At 32.6% G+C, this 22780-nt stretch overlaps 1 protein-coding gene across 1 annotated transcript; it reads right to left on the reverse strand.

The window, feature by feature from the left end:
• Window positions 1-18026: 18026 nt before the first annotated feature.
• On the reverse strand, window positions 18027-18940 carry LOC127120004 (uncharacterized). Its single transcript, XM_051050392.1, has 5 exons — window positions 18776-18940; window positions 18589-18699; window positions 18435-18516; window positions 18248-18343; window positions 18027-18149 (listed from the first exon to the last, which is right to left on the reverse strand). The coding sequence occupies exons 1-5, from the start codon at window positions 18937-18939 to the stop codon at window positions 18048-18050; spliced, it is 555 nt and encodes a 184-aa protein (XP_050906349.1). The 5' UTR covers window position 18940; the 3' UTR covers window positions 18027-18047.
• Window positions 18941-22780: the final 3840 nt, after the last annotated feature.

Raw genomic sequence — 22780 nt, forward strand, 5'->3', positions numbered from 1 at the left:
ATAATATTTATATTAGAATAAAATACCTTTCACCAAGGTCTATAATGGCAACCATTGTCAAATGTATCTATATTTAATCATGCTCATTTATAACAACGATGGTGAAAAATATAACTTATATTTAAGTAAAATTTGGCTCATTCATGACATAGTGCGACTGTCTCTCTCAAAACGAAATCTAACTCTCTCTCACACCTCATCCTAACTCCATGAACGATTGCATACTACTTCTTCACAAAATCCCAACATATATTTTTCATCTCTTACGGATCAAGAAAATGTGTTACACAAAACTCATTTATTTCACTTCTTCGTCACATTTCAGGTACATGTTTCCATATTTTATAATATTGTTGATTTTGTTTTTGTTGATATATGCTTCATGTTGTTTAAGATATGTTTATGTTGACTTTGTTTATATATGTTGTATATTGTTTATGATTTTGTTTTTTTTTATATATGTTGTATGGTATTGTAAATGTATGTTGTTATTGATAAAAATTTATGTTGTTTAACGTATGTTGTTGATGATTTTATTTTTATTTATTTATGTTATATGTTGTTGTTAATATATGTTATTTATAAAAGTTTTATGTTGTTTAAGGTATGTTGTTGTAGATAAAAGTTGTATGTTGTTGGTAATGGATGTTGTAATTTGTTTATGGAATGTTGTAAGTTGTATGTTATTTAAGGCATGTTGTTGTTGATAAAAGATATATGTTAGTAATAAAAGTTGTATGTTGTATGTTGTATGTTGTTTAAGGTATGTTGTTGATGATTTTGTTTTTGTTAAATAAAAGTTGTGTATTGTTAAGGTATGTTGTTGTTAATAAACGTTGTATGTTGTTGCTAATAAAAGTTAGTATGTTGTTGTTAATAAAATTTGTATGTTGTTAATGTATGTTGTTGTTAATGTTTGTTTAATGATATACCTTATAAATTACAACTTCATTACGTTTAGTCAACATGTCATAAAAGATGAGTTTATTATATCATATGTGGTTTGAGTGTTTTTCCAAACCCTTACCGAATATATAACCTTTTGAATAGAATTAGATAATTATAATGAGATATTAAGTTATATTATAAAACAAATTACACTTGTCAATGTTATACAATATTTCTTCAGTCATTATCCGTATTTTGCTCTTTAACGGTTAGAACTTGATTTAATGCTTCTAGTTCTTCAACCGCCTCTTCCTTCACCTCTATACTTGAAGAAATGGGTGGTTGAAGAACTCGGAGCATTGAAACATGACTTAATCGTTAAAGAGAGAAATGTGAATTATGGACTGTATAAAACTTGAAAAACATTGATTATTGTAATTTGTTCTTCTAATATAACTTCATATGTTATATTATATTTTTCTAAATCAGATTGAAAGGTTATCTATTTAGAAAACTTGTACAACATTGATGTTGATTTTGTTTATATATGTTGTATATTGTTTATGATTATGTTTTTTTACATATGTTGTATGGTATTATTAACGTATGTTGTTATTGATAAAATTTTATGTTGTTTAAGGTATGTTGTTGATTATTTTATTTTTCTTTATCTATGTTGTATGTTGTTGTTAATATATGTTGTTATTTATAAAAGTTTTATGTTGTTTAAGGTATGTTGTTGTAGATAAAAGTTGTATGTTGTTGGTAATGTATGTTGTAAGTTGTTTATGGAATGTTGTAAGTTGTATATTATTTAAGGTATGTTGTTGTTGATAAAAGATGTACGTTGTTAGTAATAAAAGTTGTATGTTCTATGTTGTTTAAGGTATGTTGTTGATGATTTTGTTTTTGTTAAATAAAAATTGTATATTGTTAAGGTATGTTGTTATTAATAAAAGTTGTATGTTATTAATGTATGTTGTTGCTGATAAAAGTTAGTATGTTGTTGTTAATAAAAGTTGTATGTTGTTGTTAATGTTTGTTTAATGATATACCTTCTAAATTGCAGCTTCATTACATTCGGTCAACATGTCATAGAAGATGAGTTTATTATATCGTATGTGATTTGAGTGTTTTTCCAAACCCTTGCCGAATATATAACCTTTCGAATAGAATTATATAATTATCATGAGATATTAAGTTATATTAAAAAACAAATTACACTTGTAAATGTTATGCAATATTTCTTCAGCCTATTATCTGCATTTAGCTCTTTAACGGTTAGAACTTGGTTTAATGCTTCTAGTTCTTCAACCGCCTCTTCCTTCACCTCTATACTTGAAGGAATGGGTGGTTGAAGAACTAGGAGCATTGAAACAAGATTTAATCGTTAAAGAGAAAAATGTGAATTATGGACTGCAAAAAGCTTGTACAACATTGATTATTGTAACTTGTTCTTCTAATATAACTTCATATCTCATATTATATTTTTCTAAATCAGATTGGAAGGTTATATGTTTAGTAAACAGTTGGTGAAATAAGCATTCCACATAAATTAAAATAAACTCAAGTACACATATCACCACGGTTATTATCAAAAACCGTAGTAATATGTTGGGAATCGAACACTAGATCACAACCTTTTACTACAATTGTTTAAAACAACCGCAATGGTATATTACACGCTAGAATCTTTTTACCACACTACAACCTTTTTACCACGCTTAGTCATTTGTTGTTGTAAACAGGCATGTACAACCGCAAGTTACCTTACCACTGGCCACAATCTGTAGAATCTTTCTATCAACTAGTGTTATATATGTATTATGTAGTAATGGATCATTTTAAGTTTTCAGAGATTTTGTGTAAATTTATGAAAATTTTATCTAAATAATCCATTTTTTCAAATAAATACCAAAAATAACCCACTTTTCCACCTATTTTCCAAAGTAACCCACTTTCAAACAAAAAGAATTCTCAAAACAAAGGAAATGCAAATTCAATTGGCATCTGTGTATAACACATAAGAGGAGGCGTCAATCCAATTGACGATAGCGTACAAACAGGTAAGAGAGAGAATGTACTCTCTCTCCTATATATTGGTATACTGTCGCCAATTGGATTGTCGTCTCCTCTTATGTGTTGTACACATGCGTCAATTGGATTATCGTCTCATCTTATATGTTGTACACGTGCGTCAATTGGATTGCCATCTCCTTTGTTTTGAGAGTTTTTTTTTGTTTGAAAGTGGGTTAGTTTGGGAAATAGATGAAAAAGTGGGTTATTTTGGGTATTAATTATTTGAAAAAATGGGTTATTTAGATAAAAAAATCTAAATTTATCATGATTTAATTGTAAAAAAATAAATAAGAACTCTATTCTATTTTGATTATGACAAATATTTTATTAAGACTCAGATTGGCAAGACATTTTTTGAGCTTATAGCTTATAGCTTATAAGCTCATATGATAATAAAAGATCTGTTTGATAACGATTTTTTCATCACGAGCTTCTAACTTACTTTATTAGTTTTTAGCTTATTTTTCAAACGCATTTTTAAATAAGTTTGAACTTATAACTTATCATTTTTTCTCTCACTTTTACCCTTATTATTTTAACTAAAACCCACTACTACCCTCTATAATTTATTGGAATTTAAAATAAAATAATTATTATTATGTCTTTTATGTGATTTCAATTTATCAGCTAATAAAATCATTAATTTTATCAAACACTTCAATTAGCTTATTAACTATAAAACATCAGTCATCAACTATAAGGTATAATCTATCATTCATCTACTATCATCATAAATTATAAGCTATCAGATAACTTATTAGTCAACTGCTATTTTTACCAAATACAGCCTAAATCATTCTTATATTTCACTCCACATAAATATCACATTGACAAAATTCCATAAAAGCAAGTGTGGGATTTGGGGTGTGGACATGATTAGGCATAGAAGGACCAATATTGACAATGTTGATGTTTATAGTCTGAAACCACATATATATTGTGACATACCATTTTTGTTTCTATTACATGATGAACATAATGATGTAAATAATAACTCTATTTAATCTTAGCTAATCATAGTTGTAACTGAATTAGTCTTGGCTAAGTTCGGAGCTAAGTTAGGAGTTAGTTAGTTCCCTAGTTTACTATATATATTAATTACACTTGTATATTGTAATTAGGTTTTTATAATGAATATACTTTCTTTAATGAATTTCTCTCCTCTGATATTCCAAAGGTAACATGGTATCAGTTTGAAACCTTTTTTTTTCCGCGATTCATCTTTTTCCTTTTTTTTCGTTATTCAATTTCCTTTCTTGCTGAATCACCTCAACAATGGTGATTTCTTACTCTGATTTTTCTACCAATCCCTCCAATCCATATTATATGCATCCGAATGAGAATCCATCTCTTATTCTCGTTCAACCTGTGCTTGATAACAAGAATTATCAAATCTGGTGCAGATCGATGAAGGTGGCTCTTATCTCCAAGAACAAGGTAAAATTTGTTGATGACACTCTTTCTCCTCCTCCTATCTCTGACCCTCTCTATGAACCCTGGCTTCGATGTAACAACCTCGTCCTCTCATGGCTTCAACGTTCCATCTCTGAAGATATTGCGAAATCTCTCCTCTGGTGTGATCGTGCTTCTCTTGTATGGAAAAGTTTAGAGAATCGGTTCTCTCAGGGTGATATTTTTCGCATTGCCGATATTCAAGAGGAAGTAGCTCGTCTTCAACAAGGAACTCTTGATATCTCTTCGTATTTCACCAAATTAATGACACTTTGGGAAGAAATCGAAACTTTTCACCCAATTCGTGATTGTAGTTGTGCTATACCATGTTCTTGTGGTGCTGCTGCAGATCTACGCAAATTCAAGGAGCAAGACAAGGTAATCAAGTTCTTGAAAGGTCTTGGTGATCAATACTCTCATGTTCGTTCGCAGATTATGCTGATGTCTCCACTTCCAACCCTAGACAATGCGTTCAATTTGATTCTTCAATAAGAACGCATGTTCAATCTTCATTCAACCACTGATTCTTCATTTGAGAATCAATCGTCAGTGAATTACTCCTCTCAAACGCCTTCTCGTTCTTCTCACAACTCCGGTCGTGGTCGTGGACGTGGATATTCCTCCGGTGGCAACCGGCTCTGCACTCACTGTGGTCGCACCAACCACACTATTGATACTTGTTTCATCAAGCACAGGTATCCTCCTGGTTTTCAACATCGTAAGCAACATCTCTCATCACCTGCTGGAAATGCTTCTGTGGTGAACTCTGTTCAAGATGCTGGTTCTGCTCCAATTTCTTCATCATCATCTGCTTCCACATCAACAAATGGATCAAGTGCCTCTTTGTCCACGATTCAAGAGCAATATACTCAGATTTGACAGCTTCTCCAACAATCCAACTTGCAGTCTCATTCACCCTCTTTGGTTAATTCTCTTTTTGCTACAAATTTTGTCTCTCATACCTCTCCCTCTCCTTCATCTGGTAACAATCTCTTCAAACCCCAAGGAGATAATAATAGTCAATGGTGGATTATTGACATTGGTGCCACTGATCACATCACTCATATCTTTGACAGTTATTTTTCCACATATCACATTGCACCCAAATCTATGACCATGCCTAATGGTGACACTGTTACTACCACAATAGCTGGTTCAGTTTTGTTATATGACTCCCTTGTTCTTCATAATGTTTACTATTTTCCTTCATTTCATGTCAACATTATCTCTGTTACTACTCTATTTGATTCCACCTTATATGATGTCAAACTCTTCCCTAATTGTTGTAAAATTGTGCAGCTACACCATCCCAAGATGACTGGATTTACAGCTAGGAGGATTGGCAAATTGTATGTGCTTGACACTACCTCATTTCTGGATCTCTCTCCCACACCTGATTATGTCAACAACTCCATCTCTACTCATTCACATCCTTCCAAACCTGATCCTGCCACCATTTGGCATTTTAGACTAGGACATTTAAGTTCTTATATACATAAATGTATTTCATCTCACTTTCCTTTTGTCACTTTCAATGACAATCATAAACCTTGTCATACTTGTCATTTGGCTAAACAAAGAAATTTACCCTTTGCTCATAGTAATACTAAATCTGTTGCCATTTTTGATTTAATTCATGCTGATATATGGGGACCTCTTTCGACCCCTTCCATATGTGGTCATAAGTATTTTCTAACACTTGTAGATGATTACAGCAGGTTTACTTGGACAATTTTCATGAAAAATAAAAGTGAAACCTGAACTCACTTAATTAATTTCATTTCTTTCATAGAAACTCAATTCAATAAGAAATTCAAATGTATTTGTAGTGACAATGGACCTTAGTTTCTCATGACTAGTTTTTACCTTTCTAGAGGTATCATCCATCATAGGTCATGTGTTGAAACACCTCAACAAAATGGCATCGTGGAAAGAAAGCACCAACACATTTTGAATGTTGCACGTGCTCTTTCTTTTCACTCTCACCTCCCTCATAAACTTTGGCACCTCTCCATACAACAAGCTATTCACATTATCAACAGACTTCCCACCCCTCTTTTGAACAACCTCACCCCTTATCAAATGCTTCATTCTACTCCTCCCAGCCTTAATCATTTAAAAGTTTTTGGATGTCTTGCATACTCCTCGACCTTACACAACAATAGAACAAAATTTGCACCACGGGCAAGAAAATCCATCTTTCTTGGATATAGGGAAGGCACCAAAGGCTACCTCCTTTATGATCCTCTCACCCATGAATTTTATGTTTCAAGGAATGTAACTTTCCATGAAACTATCTTTCCTTTTGCTTCACCTCCACCTGAAAATAATTCTGTCAGTATCAACCCTAATACAAATACCATTGAAACATTTGACATTCTCACAGATATTCCACCATCCTTAACTTCACCAAATGAACCTACCTCTCCTCCATCTCTTCATAATTTACCTCCTCCAACACATGACATCACCTCTTCTCCCTCTCCTCACCAATTACCTCCTTCACCACATGACATAATCTCTCCTACTTCCCCTCCTGTACCAACCAGAAAATCTAACAGACTCACAAAACCACCAGCTTATCTCTCTGAATATCACTGCAATTTGCTATCCTCAATGCTGCCAGCATCTAATCCAGGTAACTCTCCTTACCCTCTTTCTTATGTCCTATCCTATGACAAATGTAGTCCATGTCACAAACAGTTTTGCCTATCCATTAGTTCCCTTACAGAACCCAAAACCTATAAACAAGCCTATAAGTTTGACTGTTGGAATCTTGCTATGAAATCTGAGTTAGATGCTCTTGTACCCACAAACACTTGGTCTGTTGTTGATTTTCCTGCAGGTAAGCAACCAATTGGTTGCAAATGGGTCTACAAGATCAAGCATCATGCTGATGGATCCATTGAACGATACAAGGCCCATCTGGTGGCAAAGGGATACACTCAACTAGAAGGTATGGATTATTTTGATACCTTCTCACCAGTTGCTAAGCTCACAACAATTCGTACCCTTCTATCTCTGGCTGCTATTAAGGACTATCATTTAGAACAACTTGATGTTAACAACGCATTCCTTCATGGTGATCTGCATGAGGAAGTGTATATGGATCTGCCTCCTGGGTTATTGCCCCCTAATTCTTCTTCTAATACAGTCTGCAAATTACATAAATCCTTATATGGACTGAAACAGGCTAGCTGACAGTGGTTTTCAAAATTATCCACTGCTCTTATCTCCCTTGGATATTCACATTCATATGCTGACCATTCTTTATTCACAAAACTACATAATTCTCATTTCACTGCTCTTCTAGTCTATGTTGACGATATTGTCTTGACAGGTGATGATCTACAGGAAATACATTATGTCAAACGATTTCTTGATTCCACATTCAAAATCAAGGATCTTGGCAAGCTTAAATACTTCCTTGGATTGGAGGTTGCACGATCCACTCAAGGTATCTTTCTCAATCAAAGGAAGTATGCATTGGAATTGCTTGAGGACAGTGGTTTATTGGCTACAAAGCCTAGTCCAACTCCCTTTGATTACTCTTTGAAACTACATGACAGTGACTCACCCCCCTATGAAGATGAAACAACCTATAGAAGACTTGTTGGCCAACTGTTATATTTGACTACAACCAGGCCTGATATTGCTTTCATTGTTCAGCAACTTAGTCAATTTATATCTAAGCCATTACAAGTTCATCACTCTGCAGCAATTAGAGTGCTCAAATACCTCAAAAGTGCTCATGCTAAGGGATTGTTTTATTCTTCCTCCTCCACACTCAAACTTTCTGGTTTTGCAGACTCGGATTGGGCAAGTTGCCCTGCTACTCGCAGATCAGTGACTGGCTACTGTGTCTTCCTTGGCACATCTCTGCTGTCCTGGAAATCAAAAAAACCGGTCCACAGTATCCAGGTCTAGTTCAGAAGCGGAATATAGAGCTTTGCTTTCCACAAATCTAGCAAATATTATTATCTTTCGAGCAAATATTATATAAATGGAATTTTTTCTATAGTTTTGTTTCCTTTCCACAAATAACTTCTATCTATTTAATTAGTAGAATAAAACTTAAGTCTTTGTGTTTTTTTATTTTTAATATTATTATTATTATTATTATTATTATTATTATTATTATTATTATTATTATTATTATTATTATTATTATATACATGTTTATTTCCTCCTTTCTTTGACTAAGCTTTTAATTGACATCATATCATTGATTATAACTTTTTTAAAATAATTTTTGATTTGTTTATTATTTTTAACATTTTTTTCTCTCTCCTCTCTATAAAAGAATCTATACTTTATTTTTATATTTTTTAAAAATTTAGTATTCGGCCTTGACAAAATGATGTATGGATTTACACCCAACAAAAAATTGTCAATACTTAATAAAATTTAAATTTTAAATTTTGAGAAAAACAGCTCTCAACTCTCAAATTTTTATAGATTAATTATTAGGGTTAAATATATACTTTATTATTTTCTTTATTCTTTTGTATTAAAATTTAATTAATAATATATATAATTTAAGTTCTCTATTTTTCAGTGGAAGAATTCTATAAACATAAATTTAAACAAAATTTTAATTCGTCTATTCTTGTTGATTCATAAAAATAGTCCATTTTTAAAATCTCTCAATTTGTCTCCTTGTCTTGAAGTCTTATATGTGATATATTTTTAATAATGTTACAAAAGTTACATTGAAAATTAATTTTATTATTGTTACCTACATATTATTCTTAGTCTATAATAATAAGATTTTCTTTTATTATATTGTTACCTACATATTTTTAAATATTGTGAAGGTAACTAACACAAATTAATTTTCTATAATAAAAGATAAATTTGTAAAAAATATTAATTATTAGAAAATTTAATATTACTACTCAGTTTTATATTCTAGTGATTTTGTTGATGAAGTGCATGAATAAGAAATTGAAAGTGAGTTTGTATTGTTCATAAATTTCTTCTATTTGAATGAATTATGTTTAAGAAATTATATAACACTAAATATATATACACTTCTCTCATTCAAAATTGAGCATATAAACACTTGAGAATATATTTATAATTTTGTTGTAATACATCAAACATATTTGAAGGATAAAATTGGTTGTTTACTATTTTTTTTTGCACATAGTCATGTGCAGGACCGGCCCTGTCCAAGTGCAGCAAGTGTTGTAGCACAGGGTCTCAAATTTTAAGGGACCCTAAGTTTTGAAATTTTTAATTTTTTTTATAAATATTAATAAAAATAAATAAAATGTTATAGAAAAATTTAATAATTAAAAAAAATAGTATGATAAAAATTCAATATATATAAAAATTAAGATTGATTAAAACTCAAAATAATTATAATTAAATTAATTTTTGATTAATACATAATTGTATTTTTTATATATTTTTTTAAATTATTATAATTATATATTTTTTTAAAATTTGAACCCATTTTTAAAATTAGAACGGGACCTTTGAAATGATTGTGTCATCCTGACCATGTGTTAAAACTTGAATTTCTTTTTGTTTGTTTTTTACAAAACTTCTATATCACGTGTTGAATTATTTTTTCTACAGAATGTAAATTATTCCAAAAGTTCTCATTTTGGTTGTTTTTTTATCGATATAGAATTGAAATCCATAATAATTCCAAAAGTGATCTTATCTTAGTTTGAGTGAATTCAGTAGTTTTCCTTTTCTTTTCTTTTTTTTCAATCAAGTTTTTTTTTCTTGAACAAGGTGTGTATTTCACACTAGTTCCAATAAACATGTAAAGTATGTTCAAATAAATCTTCGTTGTATTTGATATAAGATTTTTTTTTCTTCATGTGAATGGGGTGGTGTGCTATCTTGTCTAGAAATACCTTGCTTTATTTTTGGATGTTTATTCCTTTCGGTGGTAGCTTTAGGACTAGAGGGGGTTTGAGAATGGTCTGACATATGTTGTGACTTGATCGATTTGGAAATCTATGAATGATATATTTTTTTCTCGTTCTTCGATGACTCTAAAAGACATGGAAAACATGAATATTGTCCTGTCTTGAAAATAGTATCTTGGGAGGTATGTGGAAAAACTCTTTTGCCTTATCGATTTGCCTTGAGAGTCCTATGTTATTTATGAGCTAATAACGGGGTGAGTGGCTTCGACCTCTCTTGAATGTGCTCTTATTGTGTCTTTTGAGGATTATTTGCCCAAATGTTCCAGATTTTGAGAGATCTAACTTTGTCTGAATTTCATTTATTTGTGACTTTTCTCTCTTTTATGACTGTTTGTGGTTCACCACTTGATGACAGAGGTTTTTTATTTATTTGTAGTTTTTGTGTTTTTCCGTTCTTAGCATGGATTGGCATCAGATGTAAGTTTAAAAGACTTACACCAAATCTCAATTGTTTATAGAATTGAATCAAACTGTTATATAAAATAAAATAAAAAACAAAACAAAAATACGGTCATTTATTTTTCCTAAAAAATAGGCTCTTTATATGAATGTTTGATTTATTCATATTAACCGTTGAGATTTGATGTAAGACTTCTAAATCATAGCATTTGAATTTAATTTAATCTAATGGTTAATTAAATAAAAAGGTTAATTTAACCATTAGATATATATATATATATATATATATATATATATATATATATATATATATATATATATATATATATATATATATATATATATATATATATATATATATATATATATATATATATATATATATATATATATATATATATATATATATATATATATATATATATATATATATATATATATATATATATTCCTATTTTCCTTTCAAAATAAATAAATAAATTTTTGCATTTGTCAAAACGAAATATCTTTCTAAAGAAGAAACAATTTATAATTTTTTTAAGGTTAAATTAAATGTGTATATCAAGTCTACAAAATTACATCAAATTTGTTATGAAATTATACAAAATAATAGAAGAGAGAAATGAGAAGAATAAACTATATTATATTATTCATATTATCTTGTGTCCTATTTATATAACATATATCATGAATGGAGAATTAATATGAAATCCCCAAATTAATCGACATCCATAATAATTATATTTATAACATTATTCGTTCATCAAGAATAAGTCTCATTCAAACCTTGTTAGAAAAATCATGTGGCAAATATTCTAGTGAAGGAAAAAGAATGCAACATTCTAGAGAATTGTCTTGTTATTAATCAATACAAATTATTTCAAATAAGGAAGGAAATTATTTGGGGGACAATTATATTCAACATCCATTATTCATAACACTATCCTTGGATGTTTGTTTATGATATGCCTCATTAAAACTTTACTAGAAAAAACTCAGTGGAAAAAAAATCTAGTGAACGAAAAAGAGTACAATAGCCTTTTAAGATAAATTAATGTTTTTCTTCAGCTAAATGATCATTTCTTTGATGATGAAGAACAATCTTCTGTATTAGTTGGTTAAAAATTCTATTTGAGAGTGACTTTAAGAAAAAATCTAGAAGATTATGACATGAACGAATTTGTTGGATGCTTACATCACCACTTTTTTGAAGATCATGAATGAAAATGAAATTTGGAGAAATACATTTTGGTCAGTCTCTTTTAATGTAACCAACTTTAATTGAGTGGTGCATTCAGTATTATCTTCATATATGGTTGTTGTATTTATTTTTCCAAAAGGCAAACTATAAGTCTTTTGTGCGTGTTGAATTAGGGATCTCAACCAAACGCATTCTCGAAATGTCTCATGTAATGCTAAAAATTTCTCCATAATTAGTTCAAGTTGCTAATATGGTTTGTTTCATAGGTTTCCATGAAGCAGTTATACCACCATAAGTAAACAAATAACTTTTGATGTCTGCCATAATAAAGATCAGACAAGCAACATGTTTTTGCATAACCTGTTGATTATAATTTGGATATTTTTGAATAAAAGAACTCGTGGTCATTGTCTTCGTGTAGGTGAGAACCATATGTTGCTAATAGATTGACAAAAATTGGTATATCATTGCATGTATAATTAGGATGATAGATTAATGCTTGAATTACACTAATATGGTACTTATGTACCAACTCATTTTTCATCCTCTTCTCGAGGTCTTAAATGATTGTTTGCTATGATCTCTAAGGTTGTCAGTGATTTTCCAAAAGTCACAGACAATGACTGAGCCACCAAATTTCCAAGGTATGGAAAACAACATAATTGAATCAAAAGAAGTCTATTTTGGGATTTTCCATACTGGAAGGATAACTTGTTAAGGCACAACCTTGATGTGATGCACATAGAGAAGAATGTCTTTGATAATTTGTTTAACACTGTCATGAATGATTCTGCAAAAATAAAGGGCAATGAGAAGGCAAGATTGGATTTACCTCTTAACTGTTTACGTCGGGATTTTGAGTTGCGTCCTCTACCTAATGGAAAGATGGCCAAGCCAAAGGCAAAAAATTTGTTGACATCCGAAGAGGAAAAGTTATTTGTAGATGGAATAAGGAACTAAAAATTCATAATGGTCATGCCTCGAATATTTCTAGATGTGTTGATGTCACCATTTTGTTGAATGTAATTTTAAGTGTCGGGTTTTTGTTATCGTATCCACAGGGATTGTGAGATATCACCGCCTTTCGACAGTTGTTTTAATTCTTTGCTTAAGGTAACAATGGGGTTTTGGTATTTGTCACGGTATCTTGCATAAAAGTGTAATAAAAAGCGGTAAAAGTTTTGGTTTGAATATTTGAGAAATATTGTCAAAGTTAGGGTTCGACGATCACTTTGCATGTATATGTTCGATCAACAAAACTTATAAACTCCTTTAGATGATAAATTATTTCACAAAGTCCTCCCAATGTGTTTATCTCTAACACACATTGTGAGTTTTCCCATTTTGATCCATTGTTTATCTCTAACACAATCTATCAAAATGACAACTTTTTGGTTCAACCTTATGGTGAACAAAATCATTCATTACTATCTCTAGCTAACAAACAAGATTGGATGAAAACCTAGGTTAAGAGTTGGTAAACATCTCTCGATCATAAACCAACACAAAGAGTTTTCAATAAGAACAAAGTTTTCACCATATATTCACCATTAAAGAGTTTACAAATTAAGATCCTTACATTTACACACAAAGCTAATGATCATCTACATCTAACCTTGACAAAATGGAGGACTTAGCTACTCATTTTCATGGTAGTTTGGTCAACAAGTTTCTGAAGAAGGTTGATCAACATCCGAGTCGAATAATCGAGATTGGATGGGAATCCACCTTCTTTTTGTGAAAAATGGTTAAGAGATGAAGAGAAATGGTTTTTAGGTCACAAAAGATCCTTGGAACAATGCTGTAAAAATATCTGGAAAAAGTACAAAAGTATGGAAAAACAAGGTCTGGCTCTCAAAAGTGGCACTTGCTACTTATAGGAGCAGTTACTGGACTGTCATGCTCGCTAGGCGAGCAGAATGGTTCGCCTAGCGAGCCCCTAAATGAGGCACCTGCGCCCAGAGAAACAGCCTTTCCCAGACTGTCATGTTCGCTTAGCGAACAAAACCTTCGCCTAGCGAAGGACACGCTTCAACCTTCGTCCCAGCGAGGTTGAGAGGTTTTGCTACTGGAATGCTCGCTGGGAACTCGCTAAAGCCTCGCCTAGCGAGTGAGTGCTGGCTGCGTTTTTCACCAAGTTTGGACGTGTTCGCCACACACCTCGCTGGAAGCTCGCCTAGCGAGTGTGGTCATGTTTGCCACTGTAAAATACTGGAGCATTTCGCTGGACTCTCGCTGGCCGCTCGCCTAGCGAGTGCTTCGCCACAGCCCTCGCCTAGCGAGCAAGCTGATGAATGCTTGTTTGATTTGATCCCTTTGCCAAATTTCTTGTGTCTTCACTTTCTATCATCTCATGCCTACTTCCTGCACAATAACACACAAATCAAAGGTACCAAGATCGTTTATCATTGAATTGCATTTCATCTAAAACAAGGGTGGTTTTGAACACTTAGCAAGGAAATGGAGTGAAAGATACCCATATTTGATAGCTCAAATTAGCACTTTTGGGTATCTAACACAAGGGTAGGATGAAGGGGATGAAATCCCATTACTGTCATGTATTTATGGAGTGTTTGTTTCCAAAATTTTGTGTCCCTTGCCTAGTGAGATATGTAAGCCTCTAACTTAGTTAAGTCGTTTTTTTAAAGACTTATGTTATATTACATTCAAGTTGGAAGACCTTGTTAGGTTGGAACAAAACATTTCCATCATCATATGCAAGCTAGAAAGAATTTATCCACCAGGTTTCTCTTACTCGATGGAACATCTCCCGATTCACCTATCAAATGAAGCAATCCTTGATGGTCTTGTACAATATCGTTGGATGTATCCATTTGAAAGATAAACTAAGTGTAATTTTTGTAGATTACTTTAATGAAATCACATCTTTTAATCGTTTCACTCTTAGATTGATGAGAGACTACAAACGTTCAGTGAAAAATAAATCCAGGGTTAAAGGTTCAATATGCACTGCGTATTTGCATCGTGAAACTACTTATTTCTTATCTCACTAAGACCGTTAGTTTGTTTCCAAGTACAAGTTTCAGAAACGATCATGGATCATATCACGAGAATGTCCATCCAACACTTTCTATTTTTAACAAATGTGGTCGTCCTAGTGGAAAGCCTAGGGACTATTGGATGCTTGATAAGAAACTGCTCACGTGCACATTCTAATCAATTATGATGAGGTTAAACCATGCCTCGAGTAAGTACATTTTATAAAAAAAAAAAACTTCTTTTTTCTCAACCATTGTGTATAAATACTTCATAAATTTCATATTCGGTGTTAGACTGTTCATGCAATATCACTGTATCAATGAGGAAGATGCTTTTTGTCTTATACACGAGCAATTTCCTTCATGGCTAAAGGAATAGGTAAGTTTACTTATCACATTGATGTAGTTTTCCAATATAATCTCGCTAAGGTTAGATGTATATTTTTTTAGGTGAATGATGAGAGAAATAGAACACCTAGCCCATACGTGAAGGCATTAGCTCTCAGTCCTAATCCTAAGGCAACATCATGGCACATCTACTTTGTTAACGGGTTCAAGTTTCACACTGAAGAATGGAATCATGGTAAAAAGACTACTAATTGTGGGGTACATGTTAAAGGAATTACTAATGGAGGAGAAGATTATTTTTATGGTATCCTTCAATTAGAATACCACGACTTTAGCAATAAGATTATCCTATTTTATTGTGCTTTGTTTGATCCAACAAATAATAGTGGCACAAGAGTTAATAACGAGTACAATATTGTTGACATTAAGATGAATAAACGATTTCATCAATATGACTCGTTCATTCTTGCACAAGAAGTAAAACAGGTGTATTATGTCCCATATCCAGATATGTGTAGAAACGTTCATAGATGGTGTGTTGCAATCACCACAAAACCAAGGGGTTGTGTGGAGATAGATAATACCGAGGATGAAATGCCTTATCAATCTGATGAAATGTCACCAGTTATGCCTATTACAGAACTTGAACAAATACGTGGTTTAGCCGATGAAGGATTAATTGATGAGATCGCGGAAGTACTAGTGACAAATTATCCAATGATTCAAGATGGAGAGAACAATTATGTATATTAGTTGTAGTTTTAGTTTATAATAGGCCATGGTAGTAGTGCCATGATTTCATCCCTCATCAGCATGAACTTCCAATCTAACCAAATCGAAACATTTATGTTTTGGTTTCATTGTTGTTGCAATATATTCTATGATGTTAATTTGAATTTCAATCATGTATTTGATACAAACTAAGTATCTGGTTATCGTCAATGATCTGCCTCTTATTCTCTTATTGTCAATGATCTGCCTCTCTTTCTCATATTTTGTTTAATATATGTAATTTAGTAGAAGTTCTTGCTTATAATATTTTACAATTTAGTTAAACTGTCGTCTGGTTTTGGGTGTTGATAGGTGCGTTAGAGCTGTGCAGTTTCTTTCGGTTTTTCGGTATGTTGTTGTCATGTTCAAAATGCTGTGAACAGGTTCAGGATGTTTGTAAGTTTCATATTCTTCAAAAAGTTTATTTCGATTGTGTAATCTCATTTTGTTTTTCTATGTTTTCATTACAAACATAATATAATGAGTTTCATGAATTTTTACTATATATGTATCTTAATTATGACTACATTCTGTTTTAATTATTTGGTTTCAATCATTTGAGTTTGTAATGGAAAAGAAGAATCGATTATCCAATTTATATGTATTGCAGGGGTAGATGAAAAGTAATTAGACATTTGTTGCTTGGGAGCAATTTTATTCATGGTGTACTCATATCTTCATTTTCTTTCCTTCTCCCATGTGTGCATTATTTAATTAATTAAATACTACATTACATGAATAATTGGGCCTCATTGACAAGGACGTACTAGTATGCAATTATACATTTCAATTTGTAATAGTGAAGTTTGGAAATACATTAGAATTAATGTAGCTTATACACAACAGTTTAGCTAAAATATTTGCGTGAAGAGGCTGAAAGGGTAAATAGTAGTATGATAATAGTGTCAATCATCTGTTTGAAGGTACCTTTAGGCTTATATTTGATAATATGGTCTTTTTTCGTCCCTACTACAAACCATTTTCCACCATGTGGATTAAAAGTGGATAGAAATCAAAGCAACATGACAGTATTATTAATGCTTACATTTGCATTTAATTGATGTTGAAATTGTGTAGGGGAGAGAGAGTAATATGAAAAGGATATTGAAGAAAAAGAATTGTTGATAGGTTATATCAGTCACGACATATGCCACCTGGGCTCTAGTTGTAAACACATCTCTCTTGAAGTATGACACAAGGAACAAAAGCACAACTTCTAGCACGTGTCAAAGAATGCAAGTACCTCACTATAACAAACAAGACCTTAGACAGCGCTTTTTTTAGCCTTAGACAGCGCTTTAAAGCGCTGTCTAAACCTCCGCTGCTAAAGGTTTAGACAGCGTTTTTTTAAATCTTAAAAGCACTGTCTAAGCCCCCCCCCTTAGACAGCGCTTTGGCCAAAAGCGCTTTATAAGACCCTCTTATTTTAAATTTTTTAGGTATACCTTAGACAGCGCTTTTGAAAAGCGCTGTCTAAGCCCCACCCCCTTAGACAGCGCTTTGGCCAAAAGCGCTTTCTAAGACCCTCCTATTTTAATTTTTTTAGGTATACCTTAGACAGCGCTTTTCAAAAAGCGCTGTCTAAGCCCCCCCCCCCCCCCCCCCCCCCCCCTTAGACAGCGCTTTTGCCTAAAGCGCTTTCTAATCCCCCCCTTAGACAGCGCTTTTTACAAAAGCGCTGTCTAAGGTATACGAAAATTTTTGAAGCTTTTGTTTTAAACCACATTTTTTCCAGGTTTATAAACCAGAATTTCTACCTGTTTTCAACCAGATTTTGACAGACAATTATCACATTTTATATATGCCATTTTGGCCTTTTTTCTACCAATTTTTGGCTAACAAATATATATATATACCAATTCAAACCAATTTTGCCTTAAATGTATCAAAATATATATAAATTTATGTACACATTTACAAGTCATAACATATACTACAAATGTACACATTAATTACACAAATTTATAAACAAACATTGAGCTTTATCATGAATTGACACCACTCCTCTTTGATTTCGTCCACTTGATCCTTTGTATAAAATGCACACTTGAATTCATCAAAGTACTACATAATAATATAACATATTTTGAATTAATTCCAACTATTTAATTATATGAGATATGTGTAAATATAAAAATAACTCATAAGTTAGAAATACATACATCGGTGGGAATCTTTAATCGGCCCAAAGCAAGAGTATCTCGCATAAACCTCAACATGAAATACCCGCAATCTATTTGATTACGTTGTTGAGGACACTACATATGAAAAAAAATATGGATTATAAATCCTAAGTTTTATCAAGTGTCATCACTAATATAATAAAAAATGTGGTAATTAAAAATATACCGCCACTTTAATCCATGTAATGGAGTTGGCGCCCCTCCTTGAGGTTTGGATATCTCGTTGGGCCCGAAAAGCTTGTAGGACGCTAATAAAATAAAAATGAAGCAGTTAGAACAATTCACATAAACTAAGAAAAATTTTGAACATTCTCACTTACGTGTCAATTAGGACCTTCATATCCGGGTATGTTGTCCAATCATTTCCTAACGAGTCAAGATAATACACAATTTCTCGGATAGGATTGATTGCGAGCAACAACCAATGTCCATTGTAATGATTAGGCAAATGTTAGATGGTAACTTGGAAAATAATTATAATAGATGAATTTAGAATGAAATGCTAACCCGGTATTAAACGGTATAAAAAACAACTTCTCCGCATCTTTATTGTCCATGAGGATCCGAAGAACGTACTCCGTCACGGTATCCGGTCTACTTAAGATTAAACCTAAGTTGACGGTCGCGGGTGCTAAGAATCCGAATGACACGTCCAAACCATTGGGGCGCATCAATTTGTCATACAAAAACCTAATATAAAAACATCATTAACACCTCTTTTGAAACATAAAGTAAACTGGATTAACATAAAGTAAACATCATTAACATAAGTTGTTTAATTAATAAAACAAAGTAGACCGGATTTACCTAATATATGTATTGACAACGGTGACGCCGATTTCTTCATGACTAAAAACTTGCATGAAGTCTTCATTACCAATCATTTGGTCGTAATCAAAGCCGAAAATCCCTACCTCCATATGTACAGTCCGAACACCTCCGGTCGGTATATCGGTCATCTCTAGAAATGTCCTGAGGCACGACCTATACTTGGTGGTAGGTTTTTTCCTAGCTACGGTCTTCTTAGCACCAGAACTTTTTACCCGTGCGGAGGCGTTGCTAACCTCCTTTAGACAGCGCTTTCCAAAAGCGCTTTCTAAACCCCCACCTTAGACAGCGCTTTTGGTTTTAATTTTTTTTTAATTGAAAGACTTTAAACAGCGCTTTCTCAAAAGCGCTGACTAAGGTCTATATTTAAAAGCGCTTTCTAAAAGCGCTGTCTAAGGGGGGGTCTTAGACAGCGCTTTCTAAAAGCGCTGTCTAAGACCCCCCCTTAGACAGCGCTTTCATTATTTTTTTAGAACATTTTCCGTGTTTTATTTTTATTTTAACCTTAGACAGCGCTTTCTTTTAAAAGCGCTGTCTAAGATGCGCTGTTAAAAAACCTTTTTGGCGTAGTGCCTCCACCGCCTCATACAACCGAAGCACATCCACCACCTCAAATAACCGAAGCAACACCACTTCCTTAGACAACCGACGCAACACCACCGACTTTTAAGGAATGCACATTTGTTCCTACCCCGACCCCAGGAGTGACATGACATGTTTTGTAAGGTTCAGTTGTCCATCGCACCATGGTAGAAGTGGAGGAAGAGGAGAGGGACCAAACATTTTCTATTGGGGAATAAGAGGTCGCGAAACAAGTATTTTCTAGTGGGCAAAGGCTGATGATTAGCATTATGGGTCATGGGTAAGAAAGTAGTAGTTTATGCACACTTTCCATGGGTAAGAAAGTTAGTAGTTTATGCACACTTTTTAATTGACAATCACTAATCTACTTATTGTTCGCGCATGAATTGAATGTGTTAATTTAAATGCCTTTGTCTCATATTTCCAAGCTGAACAACAATAAATTCCTCACATGTCTTCATGTATTTGCATTAAACTCCTACGCATTGCATTCTACTGAAAACATTATTAGGCTATGTATATGCAAGGAACTAAACGCTTTAAATTTATGGAAAATGAGCTATAACATTTCTTGATTTCTATTTTGTAGGTTGGCTCCAGGCGATGTTGTTGCTAAATATATTAGAAAAGTTTTCATAAAATTTTATCGTGGAAATTTTATGCGGTATAATGAGTTTAAAGTACGCGATAGAAGAAAAGAGAGATGAATACTTTGACCTTTTTTAAAGTAAGACATGTAATTCTTTTTTACTATAGTATGATGACAATCTATATTTTTTACAGTTTAATCAACAACGTTTCTTTTTTGGCAGTCTCTTGTTCAATGGGAGTCATGTGATTAAACCAAAATGAAGTATTTGTTTCATATAGCTTGTGGTAAAAGAATAACTTATATATTTCGTAAGATTAGGAAAATGCGACAAAGTCGTTTTGGATGTGTGAAAAGGTTTATGTGTATCTTTTTGAAGAGTGGAAACCGAAGAATTCAAAAAGTTCTCTCAACAAAATAAGACTAATCGAACATCAATCACATGTGGGGCGGTCCATACCATAGGACTGTCCTATAGCCCATCATGATGTTGCTATAGAATTTATGTGTATTCTATTTATAATTACAATGCATCAAGATATTTATATCCGATATTCATTGTAATATATATATATCTTGTCTTTATTTATAGAAGAAGTTAGGCCGACCACCAAATCCTGACTAGCTCTTCATGGGCACCCACAAAAAGAAGAATGGGTTGTGGGTTGACCGTCGTGCAGAGAAAACACATTTAAGGTCTTTATTGGTTTAGTCCTTAAAATGACATGAAGATTGGTTTCATCCGTTCTGGGATTACGTATGAAGTTAGCTTGATGAATTTTCTTAGCATAGCATTCTCTTGGATGATGATTATGTTGCTATTCTGCTAATTGCTATTTTAACCTGAGTTGTGATTTCTAACATTCACCTTTGTTGACTATCCAGCCTTTCTACATTCTCATTTATTTTTGTTATTTTTTGTTGTCTTTTTTTCTTAGTTGTGAGAATATTTTATCTCCCAGATTTTTTTTTCTAAATGAGGCCTTTAGATCACTCATATTGACTGTGGATTGTATGTGGTTTTTAATTTTGTTCTTTATCCATATATTTCTTTTCATTCTATCTCCAACTTCCCTTTAGTACTAGTTTTTAAAGAATTATTTGATTCTTGCCACTTGTCAGGCCGTGGTAGAAATTCAGTGATATAGTCTAGTTCATTCAATATGATGAGACAATTTTTATGATTTTTTGGTTAATTTATATAGTGACATGTTGTTAATTAAGATATAATTGGAAATTACGGAGTGTGTGTATATGTTTAGTTTTTTGATGGCTCTATGTTAAGTTTTTTTTTTGCTGTCTTATGGCTTTAAAAGAAACAGGTGTTTCTCCTATACCAATGAAGACTAGATCTGCATTTTTGGGAGAGTGAAAATTGGTCCTTTTAAATAGACATTAAAAACATGCAAGATTTCATTTTATGGGGTAATAGGATTGTTACGGTTTCTTTTTGGTAAGCTTTTTTTTATAGTATTTTTTAAGGTTTTATTTCCATGTTTTGTAGTTTGGGGGTTGCTACTAGTTTGTTTTGGTGGAGGCTGTGCTTCATAGTTTTTTTTTGAGTTGGTAAAGAAACTTCACATATTTTTTAGTAGGAGTTATCTTTACTACTTTTGAGAATTTTATGTTCTTAAAAGTTTCCAGAGTCTTAATTTCATCTATCGGATATTACAGGTTAAGATGACTGACTCATCGACCCATAATATTCTCAAGAGAAACTTGTCTGAGTGTAGTATCGCGTAACAACTATTATCAAGTCTACACTTGAACAGTTTCCGCACTACGTCCTAAATAGGCCAAGAGGGGCTAAATGTTCTACGGTCCTCAGCTTCTCGGACCCAAATTAGAGATCGTAATGCCTAACCACAAATACTTGTGTGACATTTCCAAATCCAAAAGAGTCTCCACTGAGCAGATGGATCTCAAGTCAACTTGTTAAGGACTACTCCACACAAGTCGAACATGATTATACCATCCTCCTATCTTAATTGCACTCAAGTTCGGTTAGAACTTATCTCACCACTCAGAGATCACTAACCACAACAAGCAGATTATATCACACATACATATATACAAACATCACATATATGCAAATATATACACACAAAAAGTAGGTTAAATCCACTGGAGACTACTCCCCAGCAGAATCGCCACTTAATTTCTGTAGCGGTAAATTCATGATCATCAAGCTATAGATAAGCTAGACATCAAATAACAAGAGTCGCCACCGCGCTTTTATTGTTTCCAAGGGAAAAGGGGAAAAGTACGAACAAAACCCAAAAGTAAGACGTTTTCAAATCAAAACTAATAAAATGTCAGAGATTACAGGTAAGGGGGTTGGTTACACAGAGGGAAGGTGTTAGCATCCAAAGTGTCTTAGGTACTCCTAGGAAGCCCTTTTTGTGTGCATATGTATTTGGTACAAAAATGATGTTTTACAAGCAAATAGAATGGGGGGATGAGAAAAGAATTCATTAATTATATTTTTGTGTTTGACAAGACCTTCGGTCTTG

Source organism: Lathyrus oleraceus, chromosome 1, assembly GCF_024323335.1.
Source record: "Lathyrus oleraceus cultivar Zhongwan6 chromosome 1, CAAS_Psat_ZW6_1.0, whole genome shotgun sequence".
Lineage (NCBI taxonomy): Eukaryota > Viridiplantae > Streptophyta > Magnoliopsida > Fabales > Fabaceae > Lathyrus > Lathyrus oleraceus.

What these genes read in the sequence shown, in the direction of transcription:
- LOC127120004 (XM_051050392.1), bottom strand. Translation starts at nt 18,939, where the DNA reads ATGCGCCCCAATGGTTTGGACGTGTCATTCGGATTCTTAGCACCCGCG. An exon ending in TTTATACCGTTTAATACCGG is followed by an intron (nt 18,700 to 18,775) that starts GTTAGCATTTCA and finishes TAATCATTACAA; the next exon opens with TGGACATTGGTTGTTGCTCG. An exon ending in TTACATGGATTAAAGTGGCG is followed by an intron (nt 18,344 to 18,434) that starts GTATATTTTTAA and finishes TTTCATATGTAG; the next exon opens with TGTCCTCAACAACGTAATCA.